Consider the following 23,848-nt stretch of genomic DNA (forward strand, 5'->3'; position numbering starts at 1 on the left):
ATTTTGAAACTACTCCAGTGTGGTGATATGATATTCGGTATATGATAGCCTCAGGGGAGCCCACACGAATTCGGTTCTGTATCTATTCCTTCAAAGCACTTCAACGCTTTTAATATAAGCTGATAAATCCAAAACGATAGCTTCCATCAAAGCTGCCTCTGAAATGCGGCATTTAAGCTAAAAGTCCTTACCTGGAAACTTAAAACAATAACATAATCAGTATATTAAAATCTTTTTATCGAAATCTTTTAGTTAGTGTTAGTCATTAATTAAATAACACAATTGTAGAGTAAGTAGACGGGGTCTATGTTTCGCTGACTAGCTGTATCCTTTAATAGTAAAATAGTGATTCTTATGTGGAAATCTTAAGTACACTTGAATGTTAGTTCAATACTTGCATAGACTTAATCGTAGGCTGTAGCAATAGATTCATTTCGTATCGTAATAGGTACAGACATATACTACATTAGCATGTGTGTGTGTGTGTGTGCGTATGTATGTAAATATAAGTACAAGTATGTATGTAGTAGTAGTAGTTTAATGTATACACAGTTCTGGATTGTTATGTTTAAATGGCAGCAAAAGCAACAATTCCAAATGCGACTTAGCCAAAACCATGATGTGCTCGTTGCACCAAATGTTGCTGTTGTTGTTTTTGTTGCTGCTCGGAACGCGGACAGCGTCCACTGTGTACATTATAAATGCCATAATTGCAAATGGGCGCACTGCATTCCTTCGTCAAAATGCATCTAAAACAATAAAATGAAGTAAGAGACTCAGGGACTATGAATATGAACTCTGCAATAGCTTAAAAAAGTTGTAAACACGATGCAGCGAAATAATAAAAATTTTAACTAAATTAATCAAAATTTAACTTATAAAATGTTGTGCTAAATTAAAATAGAACAATTAAGTATAACATTAAATTAGAAGTGTATTTAGATAACATTATTTAAAATGTATTGTTAAGGTATATTGATAGCGATCTAAAAAAATATTTAATGACTAGCGTACTAAGTTAAAAGTAACCTAAATTTTAACTAATTAATCAAAGGTTTACTAATAAAATGTTGTGTTAAAATTAAAAAAAAAAAACTTTTAAGTATAACATTAAATTAGAAATGTATTTAGATAACAATATATAAAATGTATTGTAAAGGTATATTGATAGCGATCTAAATATTTGCTGGCTAGCGTACGTACATAAGTTAAAATTAACCCTATACATGTAATGCTAGGATAGAGATTACAAAAATAAATAAATAAATAAATAATAATAATAATAATACATGAAAATATTTTAATCAAACTGGGCATAAAACCGTAACATATTTCGTAAATGCAATTGCACTTTCTCGGACTTCGGAGAATCTGGATAACAAGTTTGTTTATTTTTGCTCTTCTACTTTCTCATCATTGCAATTATACAAACGGACGGACAAACGGACGGACAAACGGATGGACGAACGGACGGACAAACGGACGGACGAACGGACGGACAAACGGACGGACAAACGGACGGACAAACGGACGGACGAACGGACGGACGGACAAACGGACAGACAAACGGACGAACAAACGGACGAACAAACGGACGAACAAACGGACGAACAAACGGACGAACAAACGGACGAACAAACGGACGAACAAACGGACGAACAAACGGACGGACAAACGGACGGACAAACGGACGGACAAAAGGACGGACAAAAGGACGGACAAAAGGACGAACAAACGGACGGACAAAAGGACGGACGGACGAACGGACAGCATATACATATTTTTTAATCTTTAACACATTATTTAAGATTTGTCCTAGGTTAGACAAAAAATTAAGCTTTTTTTTTTAGTTTTTTTTTGGAAGTGGGTATTTCAGCGACTCTAGCATTCCTTTCTTGTTTTAATTGCATTCAGTTTCCCTTTAAATCTCTCAATAATTACTTATCTCTATAAATGTAGTTGATCTCTTGAATATATTCTTCTAAAATAGATTGCTGCTCTGTACGCCTACTAAACAGAACACGTAATTAAAATGTACCTAAAGGAAAAATCTAATTAAAGTGGAAAATGTTGCTGCACAGTGTAATGAAAGTCAGTCTTTGGTTAAACTTACATGCGTGCGGACATGGCAAAGCCCTCCTCGCCATTCTTCATGCGCTGACACGTCAAATCGCTCAGATGACAGTCACAGCGACAGTGGGAAGAGAATGTCGTGGACGGGGATCTACTGCTGTCCCAGTTAAAACTCGTGAAATGCTTGGGACACTGGCACTGGGAGGACATTCGCGCATATTCCACTGGAGCAACACCCTTGTTGCTGCGCTTCTGACGCATCGCGTTCAGGTTCACGCAATGGCACTCCGTATGGTTGGCCAGCGATAGCATAACCGGACGTATTGTGTTGAGGATATGGGAGCGCTCCCAGAACGCCAGCTTCACATAGTCCACCGTCTTGGCGGTGCATGTCTTGTAGTTGTCCGAGCAACAGCCGGTGGACTCATCGCAACGATAGAGCACCGTGCCCCGTGGTGAGTAGTCCATGGACGTCTCATTCGCAATATAAATGACTCGCCTTTGGGGCAAACGGCAACGGGTCTCCGTTTCCATGCGCTGTCTATGCTCCTTAGCCAGCCGCTCTATAAAGTGAAATTAAAGAAAAGTAATAATGTGTTAAAAGCTTAAATTTTTTAAAAATCTTTTCTTTATAGAAAATGTTTTTAACCCTGTACCCGTAGGGTAAAAAGGGTATATTAGGTTTGTGCAAAGTATGTAACATACAGAAGGAAGCATCTCCGACCCCATAAAGTATATATATTCTTGATCAGCATGACGAGAGAAATCGATCTAGACATGTCCGTCCGTCTGTCCGTCCGTCTGTCCGTCCGTCTGTCCGTCCGTCTGTCCGTCTGGATGAACGCGAGGATCTCAGAAACTATAAAAGCTAGAATAACCAAAGTTGGCTTCCAGATTCTCCTAGGTCCGAGTAAGGACGAGTTTATTTTTTTTTTTTTAATTTTCCCCCCCTTCCCCCGCTGCAGAATTTCGTCAATAGCGTCCACATTTCAAATGCTACCTAAACCAAATTTTATTCAATTCGGTCAATTCTAAGAAAAGTTATTAGCGAAACAAATTCTCGCCAGTACAACCCCCCCAAACTGCAACAAGTTCGCTCTTCTTCTTCCTCTTTTTGCTGCTGCTATGTGCGCATATAACTCAGTGACGGAAGTTTACCTGGGTACAGGGTATTACACTGTCGGGCTTGCTCGACTGTAGCGTTCTCTCTTGTTTAAGAAACATTTAGTATAAGCTGAGGGAAAAAGGTTTGAATGTTTGCATTTTTCGATTCTAAAAATAAGTTGATCCTCTAAGCACAGAGATCTTAATATATAGAAATTATAAGATTGAAAGAGAGATCGCTTGCTAAGCAAAGTGAAGGGAAGTCTTCTGCAATGACTGGAATTTAATGCTGGGATTGTTCTCAACTCTTTAAATAACATTTATAGTATAAGTTGTATCGTAGAATTCGTTTCTCTGTACAACATTTCTATATTTTGGACATTTATACTATAGGTTGCAAATTAAATAAAAAGATTAAGTATAAAACTGATAAAATAAACCTAAAAATACATACTTATAATTTTAAAGATTATTAAAAATGATTAATGTTTAAAGTAAAATTAATAATAATAAAATAATCTAATAATAAGCTCAATACAATTAAATTTGTTATGACTAGCGTAATGATTTAAAAGTACGCAATACTTGTAGGATAGGCTAAGGACAAGGCTTATAAATAAATAAATAAATAAATAAATAAATAAATAAATAAATAAATAAAAAACTAATGGTTAATGAAGATATAATTTTCCATTCCATCAGATCTTAATATATGTAGGAATATGAGATGGAAAGAGAGATCGGCTGCTAAGCAAAATGACGGGAAGCCTTCTGCAATGATGCGCGGATTGTTTACAACTCTTTAAATAACATTTATAAAATTAGTTGTATCGTAGAATGGATTTCTCCGTAGAAAACTTTTAGATCTTGGACAGTTATTGCTAATTAAAAAACTCTAACTACACTAACTCTAACTAACTTGTAACTCTAGGATAAGGCTTATAAATAAATAAATAAATAAATAAATAAAACTAATGGAGAATGTAGAAATAATTTTCCATTCCAACATACTACGAGTATATATTGGAGGAAATAAGTACATAAGAGTCCTCAATTTTCCATGGATGTATGGACAAACGCTTTAAAGAATTTCCTACTGCGGACACATATTGGAAACTAATTTAGTTCTTTGTCCCTTAAGTACTTTTAAATACTTGGTACTTTTAAATACGTTCGAAAACGTGGCGGCTAATGACTTTATTAGCTGATTTTGCTGCTGCTGCCTTAAAGTGCAACAACAGCAGCAAGCAGAACCACAGCGGCAACAGCAATTGCCCCAAGGGCGCCATTTTTATTGCATTGTGGCTGGGACGGCGTTGCAAGTTCAAAGGCAGCAGCCACGATGCGCTCATTGAAGTCTTTACGGTGCTTGTTGTTGGTGTTGTTGTTGTTATTGTTGCTGCAGTCTGCTGACTGCCTGCCAAACAATCAAGCCTTGAATTATTCATGGCCCAGCAGCATCAGCATCAGCAGCTGCTGGAACTTCTCCCTCTATGTCTATATCCATCTCTATCTGTGCTGCCCGTTAAGTTGATGATTCAATCATGCAACATTTATGTAAATTACGTATTTTGCCAATGGCTTGGCCCACAGTCGGCACTTTGAAAGTTGAACTGCAGCTGCAGCCGACACGTTTGAGGCCCAGACATGGTTCCAGTGGGCGGCTTCCCGCCCCCTGCCTTCCTGCCTGCCTGCCTAGCTACCTGGCACCCATCAAAAGTCGAGCGCCTGGGTGGCCTCCTTTTACTTTCGCTATATGGCTGATGGCTGGCAGGCTGGCAGGCTGTTGCCTTACTTTGCTCGTTGGCTCGTTCACTCCTTTGGCCTTCTGACAATATTCGAGTGCATTTCGTCGTTGTGCGAAAGCTGTGCGACAAGCGCATAAAACTGATACGCATTTTTGTGCGTTTTTTTATTGCTCACACACACTCATTAAAAGCCAATAAACGGCCAAAAATGAAAACTGCTAACTTAAAAGGCCGCAACGGTAAACCAAACAAAGCACCTTAATGATCCTCAATAAAGGTGCAAATGTCTTAAAGTGCAACGATAAAGATATGCACGCGCTTAAAGCGCTCACAAAACGCCGGAGAAACGCGCACGAAACGCGCAAACAAGGCTATTATCGCAGTGCAATGAACTGGCATCAAAAATCTAGTAAGTGAATGCCAAATACTCCAAAATGACGTAGTTCGTATTTTGAAAAATATAGGAAAATGACAATTTCACACTCTAATTGGATTTAATTATAGCAAGCGGAGCTTTTAATTGAACAGGAAACGGCATTTGAAAGACTTTAAAAAATACCCTAAATCGATTGGTTAGTTTAATGCTTGGAGACAAATTCAAATATGAGTTTGGCACTTGGTGGTTTTAATACCATAGATGCTGTAATAAGTTTTATTAACGAGCTCATTTATAAGTCGTTGTTTAAAGAATTGTCTGATTTTAAAGCAAGAGAGTATGAGTACGAATGAGAAATTGTTTGAGATAGCCAAAGAGATCTACAAACAGAATATCTGGCCTAAATTTGTATTGTTTCTGAATTGTGGAAGTGGACTAAAAAAATGAAATAAACTTGTGTTGCCAGGAGTCTACTTAAAAGAGCTTACATACCAATTTTTGTAGCTATGGCTCATGTAGATAGACGGAAACAGAAGTCTCTATCGAATCATCTCATTATGCTGATCCTTAACGACTGAAAAATACTCTCTTCTGTGTAAGACTTTTCTTGATGCTTCACGGTAAGGGCTTGATATGTATTTATAGAATTGGAAACCTTAAATTCTGCTAAATTAGACAGTTATGAAGGATTTTCAGCTTTAATTAACACATATTTCTTTTTCCCTCTAAACTTTTACTTACTAAAAAGCTAGCAATTTGAAATTTAATACCTATTAGCTCCTAAGAGTAAGTACAAACTCTCAAAACTATCCTTTGGTAAACTTTCATATTTAAAAAGTTTTACGTATTGATTTTCCATAAAAAAGTTCAAATACTTGGCAGACGTAAGCGCAAAAACGCTGGCAAAACGCGCCAGAAACGCTTGAGAGGCAACTATGTATCTGTTCGATTGCATGTTTGCTTCCATTGGCGTGCATTCCGGCCAACGAGGGACAACAAAATTGCATGCTCAACCGATGACTCACCAACAATAACAACAAAAACGACGACAAGTTCGACAACAGCCGCGAATAAACAGCCGATAACGGTTAATATCCAAACAAGCGAAGTGCCTAACTAAACTACCGATCTGTAGACTCCCTGAACGGCAGCCAATGGCAACAATGTGATAAGAAAATTGTTGCATCATTGCGCATTTTAAGCGACACTGGCAACAGCAACAGAAGCAACAACCACAACAAGAACAGCAACTGCAACAATAGCAACAACAACAACAACAACAACAACCTACTTGTATATCAATTGACAATTTCCCAGGCTTAGTGACACACTTTCATTTGCGGTGACAGTGGTAGGCAAGCAGGCAGACATCGCACAGTGGTATCCGCAGCTAAGCCTACTGTAGAAAATCTTTCGGGATTTTAGCCGAAAACACTTGCTTATATTTTGAATTTTGGGAGAGCTCTATGTTATGAAACATTACCTACTGAAATATAGATCAAAAACAAACATTATGCCTATTTATTGAACAATAGTTTACGAACTCTTATTATTTCGTACATTAAATTTATAACCCGTGATTCCAGAAACACTTGCTTTCCTTGAAACACCTTATCCCAATCAATAATTTATTCAAGAGCTTCTATGATGCATATTGGAATTCAAGAATAGTAGTCACAGCTCCAAAGCGCCAATGACAACAATAATAACGTATGCGTACTATATCAACAAGATATTCCCTTCTATTCATTGCATTTTCACAATTTATATTGTATTCCAATTTTGTAGTTTGCTCTTTATTATAATATTATTTTTAAATTTATAAGCTAATTTTTACTACAGCGACTGTTCAGGCTGTTGAAAAGCGTTCGAATTTAAAATATAAAATTAAATATGAAATTTATAATTGATATTAATTTGTGACTCGTTTAAAAAATGATCATAATTAACAAGTTTGTTGAAAATTAACTTATAAGTACATTGGATTGCAAATAACTAGGTTGTATAATAGCTTAAAATTAGTTTATTTAATTGGCGACGCAATCCGAGAGCAACATTTTGGGTTAACAGCGCTTTTACTTAACAGCGCCAGAGCGATGCGCTTTACATAACAGCGCTAAGATCTTAACATTATCCTGCCTATTGGAACAATAATCGTCTACAACAAACAATTAAACTAAAATTTGTATTGGCTCCAACCACTGTGCGAAATTGCTTTTAACCGTTAAAGGCTATTTTCGCGCTTAAACGGCAATGTTCCGCTCAGATGCCAGCGAGCTCACATTTCATTGTCATTGTCATTTTCATCGCCATCGTCGCTGTCGCGTGTTTGACAGTCGACGTGAGGAGAAGCGAGGCGAAGAGAAGAGAAGAGGCGACCATTCAGCGTGCCTATCGAGCATAAGCTGCACAACACTTTAATGAAGTAATTGGTAAGCTGCAGCAGTAACAGAAGCAACAACAACAGCAGCAGCAATAACAACAGCAGCAACAACAAAGTGCATGTTGACGATAGTCAACAACATTTTGACTTTGTCTCGTTTTAATTGCAAGGAAAGTGCAGCGCAAAGAACAGAAGAGGAGCGGAGGAAACAGAGAGAGGGAGCGAGCAGGGAAATTTCTTGTTGTGCATTGATTTTTAATGCTCAGTCGCTTTTTGGGTTGACTTGTCAATGGGACAGCAACAGAAAAAGGAAAAAGAGAAAAAAATTGTGACTTCTTGGCATTTATTGATGTTGCTCTTCTTCTCTGTTCCCTCACCCCTCCCTCTCACTTGTGTTGTTGCTGTTTTGTTTTAGAAAGTGCGTGAGCGCTTGCCATCAACTTGTTTCGACAGAGCTTCTTCTTCTTGGCTTTTAGCCTGTTTTGTTGTGTACAGATTTGGCCAACTGCTGTTCACACCAAGTCACGTGCGTGTGTGCTGCCAAAGGATATAGTACTATATAGAAGGACGAAGACAAAAGTTATTTCTGTGATAAGACAGAGACAGACACATGGCAGAAGGCACATCATCAAAGCACCCAAACACCCACACGTCCCATAAATAACGACGACGATTGTAACTCCAATTCTATATACATATGTATGTCTCTGGGACTTGGGCTTTTTGCAGGACAGCAGGACTGACTGACTGCTTGACTGACTGGCATCAGTGCGCATTTGTTTAGCAAACAACAGGGCTACATTTTTATGGACAAAACGTGATGATCATGTGCGGGCCGTTCTGAAGGCGTAGCTATTTACACCGCAATTACCGCTAGGGCGTCCCTCCAATGCATCCACAAACAAATATACATACATACTACATATATATATATATATGAACATATGTATGTATTTGCATTTTTTACTCTATCAACTACAATAAAAAGCCATTGAGACGACGTGCGTGGCGGTGGCGATGTCCGCATGTTAATGGCGCTAAACGTCGCGTCGTTGACCTGCCCGACTATTTTGATTTCTCATTGACGCCTTTTTTTGTATAGCCAGCTATATTTTATATATTTTCATATATACTTACTCAGTTCCAGTTCCTGCTCTCTGTGCCTATCGAATTCGCTTCTGGCGGCCTCCGATGTGCCCAGCTGCTGAACTTTTAATTCGGTCAGCTTTCCTGGCTCGTCCGCGGGATAGTCCTGCAAGGAAAATGAGCAGAAAAGCAAAATATTAAAGTACTATTTATTCAAAACTCTAGAATCCAGTTTAAACAAATACACACATTTATTATATGTATTTATTTTCAGTTATAGTGCAAGTCCCTCTGATAAGTTTTTGAATACAAATTGGTTTTGTGGGATACTTTGCAATTTGTTAATTATTTTTTATCGGAATAGCTTTTATATAAAGATTATTATTTTTATTTCAAAAGTAAAAATTTTCTTAACCCCCACAACAGCTTTGTAAGCTAAGGCTAGACACCATGTTTAAGTTCTCATTTCTAAACGGGCAAGTTATCTGTGTTCCTGAGGAACAACAACTATAGATACTCAATAAATAAATACTGAGCCTTTGTTTACAGTTCAGGGCGCATGCTGGTTGGCCACAGCAACATCATTTACCTCCGCTGCGAGCCCATATTATTACATATTTCTTTTATTTCTCATTTGTGGCTTGCACAATCTACCAATGGAGGCTGTTATACAACCTGGCCAGGACGACGTTGCTTTCAGAATTATTGAACTATTTGACCGTTTGGGGAATACAACGCTCATGTAACATTTACAATTTTGTAATATTTATTAAAGAATATGTGGTGAAGTAAAATAAAAACATGGCTTGTGTAATTCATATGACCAGCAGAGGCAACAAGCGTTATTTATTAAATGTTACAATATGCAAAATATTCAGTTTGAGGCTACGCCAAAAACGCCAATACACATTCCACCTACACACACACTTTTATCTGTATATGCATACATACTTGTATATATATTTGTATATGTACGCAAATATGTTTTATTCAGGGACTGCAGGCGATGCCAGGCACTGTGCGAAATCATGAACGAAATGCTTGAGAAACATTTATGTGATAAATAAATAAATAACAATTGCCTATATTCAACAATATTGACAATATTTTAGTTATAGAACAGAATTAAATGGCATTTTAGTTGTTGGGCAACAAATATTGAAAAATATTATATTCCTTCGTGACGTTTAAGCAATAACTAGATTATTAGAAATTACACTTTTTGTTTAAAAAATATAATGATTCTAGTGTTAAAACTTGAAATAGTACATATATGATTATTACGAAATTTTTTTTTAATGTAAAACTTTAAATATACTATCATTATTTACAATAACTTAAATTAAACGTTTAGAAAAATACAAATACAGCTTAAACTAGGAGTTTAGTCTTATTTGATTGTTAAAAAAAGATAGGGTTTGTATATAGATATTACTTAAATCTACTTTACAAAATTAAACAAAAAATTTACATGATGTTCAAATGTAAAATAAAAATATGACAGCGGAAGTAAATAAAAGTTGGCATATTAATGAATGCTGCTACTATTTTGGCCAATAACATTCAATTCTGATTAAACCGTTTTCTCAGAAAAAGATGATATGATTGGCAGCTTTTTGAAAAAAGGCAATCTGTACTATTAGAGATCTATGCAAAACATGTGGGAATCCCTAAATATCTAAGTAATGACATTGCTTTTCATCCATTTATTCACAATTCTCTGCTGTGTGTCGTCCTAACTATGCTCAAGTGGGTGCAATTGTCCTTACAACACGAAAGGGTACATTCGTAATCAAGAAAGCAAATAAGCATCTTATATTGCAGCGTAGATGCCATCCACAAATATGCATTTATACATATGTACTTTTGCTTGTAACGTTCTGCTCACATCTGTGCCCCTTGCAGTATGCAACACAATTTTACTGCATGTAAAGGTGTGTGGGTGTGTGGGAGTGTGTGTGAAAAGAGTTTAATTGAATTTACGCACATTTGATTTATGATTCATGTGCATGGCTTGTTTTACGCAACGTTTCTGATTTATTTAACAGATTTTCAGCATAACGCAAAATTCGAACAAATGGTTTTGTTGCATGAAAGGAAGGTTAAGGTGGGTCTGGGTAGAGGTTGCTGTGGCACCTGCCACACTTAAAAGCTATCACTTACACTTCAAAGAGCAATGACGGGCCAGCAGTAGCAGTAGCAGCAGCAGCAAAAACTTTTACTATTTGCCTGCTCTGCTCTATCGATTTGCAAGAAAAACGACAGAAATTCTTGCCAGCTGTGGCCGCTGTTGTTGTTGTTGTTGTTCTTGCTCTTGTTGCTACCTTTAGTGTGCAGTGGTCTTGAATGCCATGAAAGCAAATCGACGACACATGCATATAGTTGACATATAATGCGACATTGGGCCGCATGTACGTCCCCCCCACCCCCAGCTAGGGGTAATAAATGAAGTAAGCATGTAGGAAAAATGGCGCAGAGCGCCATCTTTATGGGCAGCATTGGCTCCGAAAGGTCGACCGAGAGTTGGTGGGTGTGTAAGTGTGTGCACGTGTGTTGCATGCTGCAGAAGCGTTAAGTGAAATGACACGCCGCACACGGCAATTGCTCGACGTGAGCGCGTTCAAGGCGGATGCTCCGACTCTGCCACTGTGTTGGCTGAACCGGAATGTGAGCGCGAATGGGCACGGAGCACGCATTACAAGGCACGGTTGGCCTTCCATGCTCGACGATTGTTTTACCGACTGTGCTTTGTGCGTGATCAACATGTAAGAGATGTGTTTGGATGACGCCTTTGTGGTTAGCTGGATAATGGCCCGGACTCTTGACCAACTTTATTATAGTGCTCTGATGAGAAGGTGTCATTAGGATATGAAAACAATTCTAATCGACATGGGAAAGAAAGATCACATGTTAACCTGTGATCCATTCAGTAATTACTATTATTTATAAATTTATATTTCCTTTGACCTCATTAAAACGTTTATGGCATACTATTACACTTATTCTCCTTTAAACAATTTTTATTTATAAAATAATTTGTAGTCTTAGTTTGATTACAATCCCATAAATGTTTCATTAATCTCCCTCCATCGTTTATTGGCATACTGGAGTACTTATATTATTGCATATAAAGATATTTATAACAATTGGTAGCGTATAGTTAAAGTTTATTTAAATGCCATAAATATCAGTCTGATGTCTGCTGTCAATCGAAATTTAAGAATGATTTCTTATTGCCTTGGCAGGCCCATCAATCACTGATACCTATTCGTGTTTGTTTATCTTCAGTTTATTTAAATGAAATTCTTTATGCCTTGGATCGCAGCAGACTGAAATATTTATTGCGCTCGTTGGTATCTGATGTTTATTATGCATTTTATTTTGTAAAATCGTTCACTACACATACATTTATTTGTATACGTGTATAGGTATCGTTTAATATCTTTTGTCCTGAGTATCTGACGCCCTCGCTCCTCACCTTCTTGAGCGTTTAACACTCAATGCATTCACTTAAGCTACCTGTGCCTGTACTTGGATCTGTAGTTGGTGTTGTTGTGACGCTTCTGTCAAGAATTTTATGCGTCTTGGCTGTTTTATACGTATAACCAGTTCTACTTAAGCTTCATTACGCATGCTCAGCCATGACAGCCCCATTCAGAGGCAGCTCGGCCAGATGCGAAAAACCCATTAAGTGTCTGCCGGTTGACATTATTTGAAAAACAGTTGGGCCAACAATAAAAACAAACTTAATTTGCATATGCGCTCCGTTGTTAGCCAAAGGATGCTCAACATAAGAGCCGGCTATGCGATGCCATTCCATTCCACTCCACTCCATTCTCTATCACATCGCTCTCCCAAAGCCAAACAAGACGCGCAATATGGGCGTGGGTGCGTTAAGTCTGGTCCTGCTTTGAAAGCGCGTGACGCATTTTACGAGCCAGAAGGTAACAATAATAAACTCGACGCCATACCCATTCGACTGTGAATGTTAGAGTATGCGAGACCGGCGAGTCCAAGCACGCGTGTGCGGGTCGTGGGTTTATTTGCAATCAAAAGAGTTATGAGCCAAATGCAAATGTTCGCGGTGCCCAGAGTCAGAGTCAGAGCGATAGCCAAGGGCAGAACAAAACAGACCAGACCAGACCAGACCACACCACACCACACCACACCAGAGTGTTGAACTGTTTTTATAACCCTCAAAACAGTGCACCATGGTACAAAAGATCTGATTGTTGATATTTGGGATAAATAATTGGAAAGCTGACTACAAATGAAATCGAAATAAGAGCAGCTATTTGATTCGCTTTTCCTTGTAACTAAAAGACGAATCGAAATGCCAACAGTTTAAAGATTACATCATAAGGGAATAATATATGTATACATACATAGATACATACATCCATATGTGTTTGCTCTGGATAGTGCAAAAATTAGGTAATGCAAGTGAAATGAAAATTCAACCGGTCCTTCTTTCCTAATTTTACACGAAGCCGATGCAATTAGCTTTCAAAATGAAAATGATACTTGTAGACTAATGATGTATGTGTGTATGTACATATAGTAATTGACAATTGACATTGTCGAGTTCCACCTCTGTACTAAGAGTGCATTACGGAAAAAGTTTTCGAACAAATATTGTGAATGAAACAAAGCATGCATTTTTTAACCAGTCGCTCGATTAGGCTTAGAACTCAGGAGTCGCGAGCCAATCACTCAAGTAACGATTTGTGGCGAGATTAGGAAAACAGCTGACAGCGTTGCCAGATACATACAATACATACTATGTAAATAAGTATACAGTGTAACCAACAATTATGTGTACACACTTTACTTTTGACTTTAATGGTCTATATCTTCGCGGTTATTTATTGGAAACAAGAATACAAATGAACAATTAATATTTATATTTCATATTAAGACAATAAAAACTTAATCTAATCGAAAAAAGGGCACTTTTAAACGTCCATAAATTATTCGTTATTTTGACTTTCTTGACGTGTACTTCAAGAGAAATACAAATTTTTGCATAAGAATGAAGATCAAGTTCCATCGTACTTTGGCGTGGCGTTCAGTTTATCATTGGAGGACGGTAGCGGGCGGACGGCGGACGGTCGGCTGGTTCGGTGGTTCTTTATAGTTGCTGCCCCTTGTAAAATGCGTGAATGGGCGTCTAACAGTAGCAGTGGCAGTCGTGGAGGAGATGGAAGCGGCACCGGCGGCGCCGGCAGCACGGCAGGCAATGGTGATGGCGATGGCGATGACGGTAAAAACGGCATAAATGGTATCATGAGGCTGGCGAATTCACTTCGTGCCCGCCAACTGTGCAAATAAACACGAGCGGCCGGCCAGCAAGCGGCGGCAAAATATTTGTTTATGTGAAAGAGAGCACAACAAACAAGGCAACAACAACAACAATAACACACACACACACACACACTCACACGCATACTATATGCGTCTGTTGCAGTTGTAGTTCTTGCTGTTGTTTTTGTTTTTGTATTGCATTCATTGACGGCCGGTCGAGCCTTGCATTGCATTGCAATTGTGACTGCTTTTTTCTTTTTTCTAAATTTGTTGTTGTATAGCTTTTTAAGCTGCAACTGTAATTTGGCTAAAAGCTAAGCAAAGAAAAGCGCAACGTTTTGGAAATAATTTTTGTATGCTTTTTGTTTTGCGTGCGCGTTGTGTCTGTTTTCATTTTGAAATTATAAACATGCCGGGCCACATGGCGTATGTGTAATGTTTCTGTGTTTTTTGTTTTACATTTTAACATAAAAGTGCCAATTAGACAGACGGCTGCGCTGGTTGCTGGTTTTGTAACTAATGTGGCCATAAACTTAAGTAATTAAAAATCGCAGCCACATACATATATGTATGTACATATACTATAAATGCGAATACTCGTACATGAAAAATCTTTCATTTATAACTTAATTGAAATTACGCATACTATTAAATAAGATTTCTGTGTTTTGTTTTTTTGGTGTTTAATTAGCGAATGTCTGATGTCTGCTTAATTATTATGGGTACATTTTTGTGCGTTTGAAAAATGAAAATACAAAAAACGAAAGCACAATCGTTAGCCGAAGGAAAGTTGCCGCAAAAGCGCCACTACTTGGGCCATAAAAGGCTATAACACGCATAAGGCCAAAGACGAAGACGATGATGACGCTGTAGCTGCAAGAGGAGTGGGAAGAAATTGCAGAAAAAGTGAGACGCCAGCCAATGTCAATGACAGCGGAGAACAGTTGGAATACTTGAAGTTGCGGCGCATGCGTCATTCTTCCAATTAAGTTAACAAAGATGTGTGCCTCGACAAGACCGACAGACAGACAGACAGACTGGCAGGCAGGCAGATCGACAGGCGATCAGGCAGACAGATAGACAGCTGACTGGTTAGACACAACTTGGTCCAGAACATGCCGGAAATGCTGCGCCGCCAGTTGCATCAATACGGACTATAAACATATATACTCGTATAAGGCGATCTAATTGACTGATTGCCACCAGTCGGGCACGTCGCTTTGCAGAACATCGCAATATTCTCTAATTGCAACGCCCACACACATACACACAAGTAATAGATCTTGGAACTCGGATTGTGGAGTGTGCCAGAGATTGATGCTTTGGCGTTTCTCTGCCTGATCTGCAATTTGCCAGAATTCTGCTTTAATTAAACTGTTTGATGGCACACAGTGTGTGGTGTGCATTTGAGTAGAAATCAACAGTGATATTATTGTTGATCGAAGAAATTGCTAAACATTATCTTTTTTAATTCAAGCCCATCAGCATTATACTGATACTGTAAAATATAAATTTATAAATATATAAGAATGTTACACTGAAGGGAGGAATTTGAAAAACAAAGATCGTAGCCATTGAAATATTTCTTCAGTTGGTTTAAGGTGGAAATGTGCACAGCTTGTAAAAATAGAATGTCATAAAAAATCAGATGTATCCGAATTGGGAATCACTTGCATTGTCACAAAATTTTATTCTTTATTCCTTACTGAAGGGAAGAATTGGAAAAACAAAGTTCATAGCCATTGAAATATTTCTTCAGTTGGTTTAAGGTGGAAATGTGCACAGCTTATAAAAATAGAATGTCATAAAAAATCAGATGTATCCGAATTAGGAATCACTTGCATTGTCACAAAATTTTATTCTTTATTCTTTGCTGAAGGGAAGAATTGGAAAAACAAAGTTCATAGCCATTGAAATATTTTTTAAGTTGGTTAAAAATTGAAATGTGCAAAGCTTATAAAAATAGAATGTCTTACATAAAAAATCAGATGTATCCGAATTGGGAATCACTTGCATTGTCACAAAATCTTATCTATAGAATGTTCTTATAAAGTGCACCAAATCATAACTTCAATGGCATTTTTGGCTACGAAAACATCTTGCCACGTCAGTGTACCTAATTGTGTAGCTAAGTACTCTTGGAGGTCTCTTCTTCTGATGGCGTTGCCTTGCTTGGTCATGAGCTGTCTAAGTTGTTCGGCTTTTATTGGCAGAGCGGATAGTATTGTTGTTGCTGCTTCTTGGCCAAGATGTGGCTAGATATGCTTGAAGGCAAGCCCCACTAATTGTAAGCTTATAAGCCGCTGTAACGTTCACATCGAAAATTCCCGACTGCCCACTTGATGCTGGAAAAATCCTGCCCTCCATTGCCACATCCGAAAATCTTTGCGGCCTCTGTTGCGGTGCATTTGGAAATCTTTGTGGAGTAACATTCCAGCGGCTGCCGTAATGTAATTTTGATTTATTGGCAATATTAATGAGTACACACACCAAACCACACCACACCAATCCACACTCACGCTAATGACAAACAAATCGGCTTATGACATAATAAACAAACAAAGCGTTTTTGATGTCTCGGCCGAACAGCGTGCCATCTAAGATACATTTGTGAATGCCTAGCATACTGTATGTATACTTTCATAGTATATAGTATATCTGTCTATATGTGCTCAGCTGGCATGATATATATTCCTCAACACTCATATGTACATATATATTGCAAGCTCTTTGTGATTTATGGAGCGTCGCCCAACGAAATAAAAAAAGTCGCCAAAGTGCGGAAGCATCCAAATTTATTGTATATGTCTTGCTCTCACCACAAACTACATAAAGCATATATAGTCTATATATACGTACATATATGTGTGTAAAATAGTCGTATGTGTGTATGTGGCAAACACATATATTTTTATATTATTAATAAATGTCTGTTTCAACAACTTGTTGGCCATTTAATGATCGAGCAGGAACTGTCGCCAGTCGGTCGGCCATTGGCGTTAATTTTATGTTTGTACACATAAATTATTTAAAACTCTACGCGAAAGTTGTTTGCATAGACCCCGAGGCTGCTGAATTTATATTTTTCCTCGTGGTTGTTGTTGTTGTTTTTGCTTCTCGTATCGCTCATAATTTATTGGCGCGGAGTGTCAAGGAGGGCGGCGCTATGAGTTACGTTTAGGCATAAATTGAGGCATTTTTTAATCACATCGGAATTTTTCGCAAAAGGAAAATGCTTAGATAATGGAACACATTACAAACTGGTGACACAAGTGCTATAGAAGCTGAGGGAAAGCTGAACATTTCTAATAATTTTCTCTTAAACCAATTAATACAGTGAGAACTAAGTGATCAACAACGACTTAGAAACCTTGTGGTTTGTAGATTCTTCAGCGAAAATCACTGGGTATATATACGAAAATATATAGGAACGATCGGTGCAAAAATCTGTCTTAGAACTAGAAACTTTTCTGTTTATTTTAATATCAATTTTGTGGCTAAGAGACAATTATCGTAGGAATGATTATTATAACAAAATGGTTTTTTTTATGGCCGTAGCGAGGAAAAGATTTTACTTAATATAATTAGATATTCTAGTTTACTTTATTCATGCGATCGTTTTGTTTTTAAGCATTTTGATGTTGTTGTTCATTTTTAAGAATTGGAAACAATGCTATTGTTATCCTGTATTAAGCGATTCGTTATACAAAGCACATTTTAGAGTAGAAAGTCTAACAAATCAATGATCAAGTTAGAAATATACTGAACAATATATATAAATGGAACAAAATACATTTTCAATTATAGAATTTATGAAAATTAACCATATCAATGAACAATAATGCCTTTTCAGATGCAAATCAAATTCAATTGAACTTATGCTGATTTGCGTGCCTAATGCATAATAATTTTGTTATTCCCAGAAATAAGTTGAGATTGAAAACATGAACTAGAAATGCTGCAGCCAGCATCAAATACTGGCAAACAAACAAATGCATTTTCAATTACAAACATTTCAAAAAATTACCATTGGCAATGAGCAATAATAAATCATGAGTCTTAATGCCCTCTCAGATGCAAATCGAATTCGATAGAGCCTATGCTGACTTGCATGCCGAATGCTGGGCTCGTTAATGTGTTAATTCAAAGTGCAAATTTATGAAGAAATGTCGCCAATAAATTCTCTAGTTTATTGAGTCATTAGATCGCGTGCGCCACAATTCATATTATAATTAGATTAGATTGCTATATAAATAATCACTTGCACTATGCACATACATGACGACTTTAGATGGCAAGATGATTGATCAGCCGAGCAGTCGAGTTAGTTGATAAGCCAATAGGGGTTGGCATTGAATGTGAGGCACAGTGCTTCGAAATGGCTTACATTCAAAGCTATTCAATTATTTACATATTATTTAGATTAGTCATAAATTTAAACTTTTGATAATCAGGGAGAGATAGTTATAAGGTTTGGGGGGAAGTATGCAGTGTTGTAATATTTTCTATTACAACTCGCTCCAGGATGAAGTAACATGTCACCTCGAGTTTGGCAGTTTTGGTTTGTTTCCATATACTAACAATTTTCTATGGTGTTACAGCCTATTGAAGAATAAATTTAAACTTCATATTTGGTTTTGGAAATTATGTTTAGATTCGGATTCGGAAAATAGAATGCATATACATTGTTGTCAGATTTAAAACAATTTTGTGCAAGAAAACAAAAGCAAATGATCGATAACTCAGTTTTATTATTAAAGGTGGACAATTTTAAATTATATTTACTTTTTCAACTAGCATTTAGATTTTGCTAGATTTAACTGATTAAACATTTAAAAACGATCGTATTTAGACCCTATTTAGATGGTGTTTATATGTTAACAGCGCGCTGTAAACTACAGCCGTGGCTGGCAACTGCAGCAGCCAAGGCTAACAGCTGTAAGCGGTCTGTTAGTTAACAGAGAAAGACAGCTTGCAGGCAAATTGTCAAATGTAGAAAGTACATACAAGTACATATGTGAAGAATATAATGAATGTTAAATTAAGACTAAGAATAACTCTACAGTAAAATATATATTACTGCTACAGTTTCTTCTTCTTCTATTTCTTGTCGACTTACTTTTCAATATCTACTTGTAAAATACGAAACATTTAATATAAATATAAATATTTTATCAAAAAGGTTGGCGCAGCCGAACTAGTCTATCAACTAGCCGATTGATCTTGAAAATATGTGTATATGATTCAAAAAAGTTATAGTTTCAGAAAAATAAAAGATAATTCGGCTTACTTTGTGGATAAAATATGAAATTTTTAGCCGAATATTTTCTACAAATATGAATGTTGTTTGTTAATACTAAGGAAACTAATAAGTTTAAAATAAAGAAGCTTTAAAATATACTTTTGAATTCCTAAGAAACCTTTCTCCCCCAATTCTGAAGAACTACGGAACCACGGTACAGCACAGATCAACAAATGCCAGACCATAGAAGGCAATAGAAAGCTGAGAGATAACCTACATAAGGCATCAATGAAACAAACTGAAGCTGATATTGAGACCGAACTATATACATAATCTATTAATATATAAGTATATACTCATATGTATATATGTATATAAGTATTTCGCAGAAATCTCCGACTAATTAGTGTGATTCAAGAGACCGTTACTTATTGTCGATGAAATGTTGCTCATAATAATTATTTCGGGACAACTCATAATCATTAGTCATTTGGAATGTTCTGCATAACGACAATTAAAATACGTAATAAATCGCAATAAAGACACAAAATGCAATTTTAAACTGTCCAACCAATGCTTTTCCAGCGAAATACAAATATAATAAGCACAGGAATATGAGAAATATTTAAAATGGCTTTCATTTCCTTTCCTACAGTTCGTGCGGAATGCGTGCAAATAAACAAGAGGTAGGGGTGTGGGAATACAAGTGCTGTGATTGAAAGCTAAGGGAATTGCACTGTTGGAGGGGGGAAGGGGAGGGGGAAGCAACACGGAGACAGAGAACGACACGATATTAAATTCCTGTTCTTCAGCAAAGGTGAGTGAGCGGTCAGAGGTTCCATGGATGGGCTGGGTAAGTATGGATGACTGAGTCACATACTATCCATGTATGCAGCCCGAGCGAATCATGGAACCAGAAACTGACACACAGACAAACATGAGGCTTATTACGGCAGCAGAGTAAGGCACGTTGCAATGCAATAACGTGCCGGCGGCCTTGGCCAGTCAAGTGGACTAGAAAGGTTCGAGAATGCTAACAGGGTGAGGCTTTGATGCCTCAGCAGCATAATGCGAGTCGATGATAAGAGCGTGAAGTAAGCGGATGAACTTTGTATTATGTAGCCAAACAGAGAGGCACATGGACAGACATACACGTATACCTGCTATTTCATACAGATTAGTGATGTGCTGTGCGGGGAATTCCCTTTTGTATATTTTGAAAAAGACGTTGAAATGATAAGAAACATATATAAGTAGTGTGTGTGTAAGAATGTTCTCAAACACGGGCTAACGAACGGGAATTGACAATAATTATCAGTTATATTTGTAAACAAAAAATTAGCTAGCGTGCTCATTTATTAATAAGGTTACAAGTTTTATTAATTCACCGACAAATAAAGCTGTCGTTATAAAAAATTGGGGAAAAAATCTTTACAATATTAAACTAAATACAACTAAAGAAGAGAAAGTCCATAGAAAGTAAACAAATATCAATAAAGAATACTCTTCGGTGGGGGAACTTTATTTGCTAGCCCCGATTCACAGAAAAGGGCATCCAGAAACGTTATTACACCTAACAAAAAAATAAATGAAGCTGAAGAAAAAGCAATAAAAATAAAGAAGAAATGAGATTACATTGAAAGATGCTACAGCCTCGGATGAAATCATTTTATTTTAAATCAATTTGTTACTATACCTTACTCGTTAGGATGAATGGATAAGTTCAGGCAACACAATTTAAACTGTGAAGAGTATTACAAATGAAAAGTATTCCAAAAGGATTTTCTCTTAAATGGCCAAGAAGATCAAACGCAACAGGAAAGATGTAGGATTAACACGCAATCGTCCTCTCAGCCTTAATCCTCTCCTATGATCATCCTATCATCCGATATAGTTCCATTTATTTGTACTCTGCGCCAATTTGTAGCGCCACAGCAATTCTAATGGAAACCCATTTACGATGTTAATTCATAAAACGCACAAATTTCCTCACGTACTTAGTTTCAGAACTTTGTTTCTACATTTGTTGGCCTTTGCATACTCGTCAATAAATAAAATTTGTTTCAAAATGCCGCCCCTTAAATACTTATTAACAGGCAGCACACAACTATTAGTCATAATACGAATGTGACAAACGCTTATCAATTAATTGATTTTAATGATTTCTTGGAAAGCTATATTTATATTTGTATATATGTAGATCTGTGTGTGTTTTATATGAACGGCCATTGCTAGCATCACCAGCAACGGCGCCTGCTGGCTGGTCGCGTAACCAGCATCGCTTCCAACTCATTTGCATGTCAAGTCGGCGACAACAGCACTCATGTTTGTCTGTCTGTCCGTCTGTTTGTCCGTCTGTCTGTTTGTTTGTATGCGAGTGTGTGTACAATTTGTTGTGGGATTGTGTGTGCTTGAAATGTTTGTGTTGCCTTTTGTGTTTAAAGAGTTGAAAGTGTCGCCACGGCAGCAAGTCAATTAAGCCAATTACATTTGTAGCCGCCAGCCGAAGAGGAGCAGTTCAAGAGAGATGTGGATGCGCTACGGAATACGGAAATTTTAGACCCCTATGAGGAGCGGTAAATATCAGTATTCACTTGCTTCTTAGTTGTATGTACAACAAGTAGTTTCATTACTAGCTGTTATCAGGCAAAAATCTTGACCAGTTCAGGCAGCACGAATGATGTCAGGCAGCTGTTGTCGCCAACAACAGCAACAGTAACAACAACAACAACAACAACGGCTACAACAACAGCTACGACGAAACACGTCAAGACTGGTTCTGTGTGTCGGCTCGAATGCCCCAATTACAGGCCCGCACACACAGGCTTCTGTAGACTTAATGTGGCTGGGCGTAAAAAGTGAAACCGATTGGGAAGAAGATCGTGCAATTTACGGCCGGCATTGTGCGAAATTGCCTTGTTAGCCAAATTGGATGCCAGGCAACACGTTTCATAATTGCAACGGAAACGGCAGCCGGCATTGAGTAACAATCGCCATCTGGGTGGCCCAGCAGGACTTAAGCCAAATCTAAAGCCTCAATCGAGGCTCATGATCGTGGCATTGAGCTCAGTCAGCGCATTGCCACCGATTATAGGGTTCAAGGCGAACGGCGACCAAGATGATGGCCTTTCTAATGCACAGAGCTCGCAAAAAACCTGTCATAAGTAAACAAACTCGATCTTCCAACTGCCCTCCCCCTCAATTCATTAAGAGTGTGTGTAATGCAAATAACACAGAGCAACATAACTTGAGAATTCAGAATTTATATATCAACATGCTGAGGAAACTATAGTTTATGAGGAAATGAAATAGGATGTGCTATTAAGCAAAGGAAAGACAAATATGAAAATTAATAAAGTTGTGAACAGCGCATATAATTATAGATTAGATGAGGAGATATAGATGTATAGATTTTATATCTCCTTATATCTTTCGATATTCTTGGGATCATACAGTCAAGCAGATAGAAACATGGTCAGAAGACTGAAAACATTACATTTAAATTGAAGAAATTTTAATTGTAATATAATATATCTAATAATCTTCGGCCTGATTATCAAAAAATTTTGGTGTTTTAAAACCAGGATAAAATTTCTTGTGATTCGCAAATGTGAGCGAAAAAGTTTTGGACTAGTGGAAATTGGATTTAGGGACGATTTAGCTTCATCTGTTTGTCCGTCTGTATGAACACCTATATCTCAGAGACTGAAAGGGCTGGAGAGTCCAAATTTGAAACACTGATGTGTACGCAGTACAAGAGTGTTACAAAATTGTACTCCTCTTGGTAAGTGGAAACATTTAGCAAGTGATGAGTATTCTGGCTTGGAAATAACTTTGGCTTGTAGCGCAGTGTGATAATGCTGATGATGATCATGATCATGATGATGGCAGCGGGCAAATATGTTCACACAAGTGCTGTTGCAGGCGTAAATACAGATATTTTATGACTTCCCAGAACTCACCTTATCAAAGTCGGCTTCGAGTCTATTGTGGCGCGGCAAGTAGTGCTGAGGATGGCGCGGCACGCGCTTTGGAGCTGCGTCCGGCCGAGCAACAACATCTGTGGTCCCTCTCCAATGGTGTCTATCGGCCTGAGAATTGGACAGGTAAACATCGATGCTGACTTTGGCATCATCATTATCATTATCATCGTCATCGTTGTCGCTGTAATAATCGGAGGTGTCATTGAGATTGCCATCGTCTTCAGGTGCTGTCGCAGCCGCAGCCGCCGCCGCCGCCGCCGCCGCCTCATAATTATATATCGCGAGTGGAGCAGGCTTTGTTGCTGGCTGGCCGCCTAGTTGTGTTTTATGGTGGGTGTGTTGTTTGTCTCCTCCGTTGTATTGCCAAGGTCTGGCTGTTGTTGCTGCCGCTACTATTGCTGTTGTTGTTGCTGTTTGATTTGCCTTCACATGGTCCTGTGAAGGGCGTGGCAAGGCGTTGTGGTTGATGTTGCCTATATAGCCCTCACAGCCTGTTGCCAGGCCAATGGCCAGAGCCGGCAAAAGCAAGACCGCCACATCACACTTCAT

General features: G+C 37.8%; 1 protein-coding gene across 1 annotated transcript; it reads right to left on the reverse strand.

Annotated features, from left to right (window-relative positions):
• Positions 1 to 309: 309 nt before the first annotated feature.
• Positions 310 to 23,848, reverse strand: LOC115631277. Its single transcript, XM_030527991.1, has 5 exons — positions 23,788 to 23,848; positions 23,279 to 23,613; positions 8,822 to 8,936; positions 2,114 to 2,636; positions 310 to 749 (listed from the first exon to the last, which is right to left on the reverse strand). Exons 1-5 carry the CDS (start codon positions 23,846 to 23,848, stop codon positions 605 to 607), a joined length of 1,179 nt encoding a protein of 392 aa, XP_030383851.1. The 3' UTR covers positions 310 to 604.

The sequence above is a fragment of the Scaptodrosophila lebanonensis genome, unplaced genomic scaffold, assembly GCF_003285725.1.
Source record: "Scaptodrosophila lebanonensis strain 11010-0011.00,11010-0021.00 unplaced genomic scaffold, SlebRS2 tig00001412-arrow-pilon, whole genome shotgun sequence".
Lineage (NCBI taxonomy): Eukaryota > Metazoa > Arthropoda > Insecta > Diptera > Drosophilidae > Scaptodrosophila > Scaptodrosophila lebanonensis.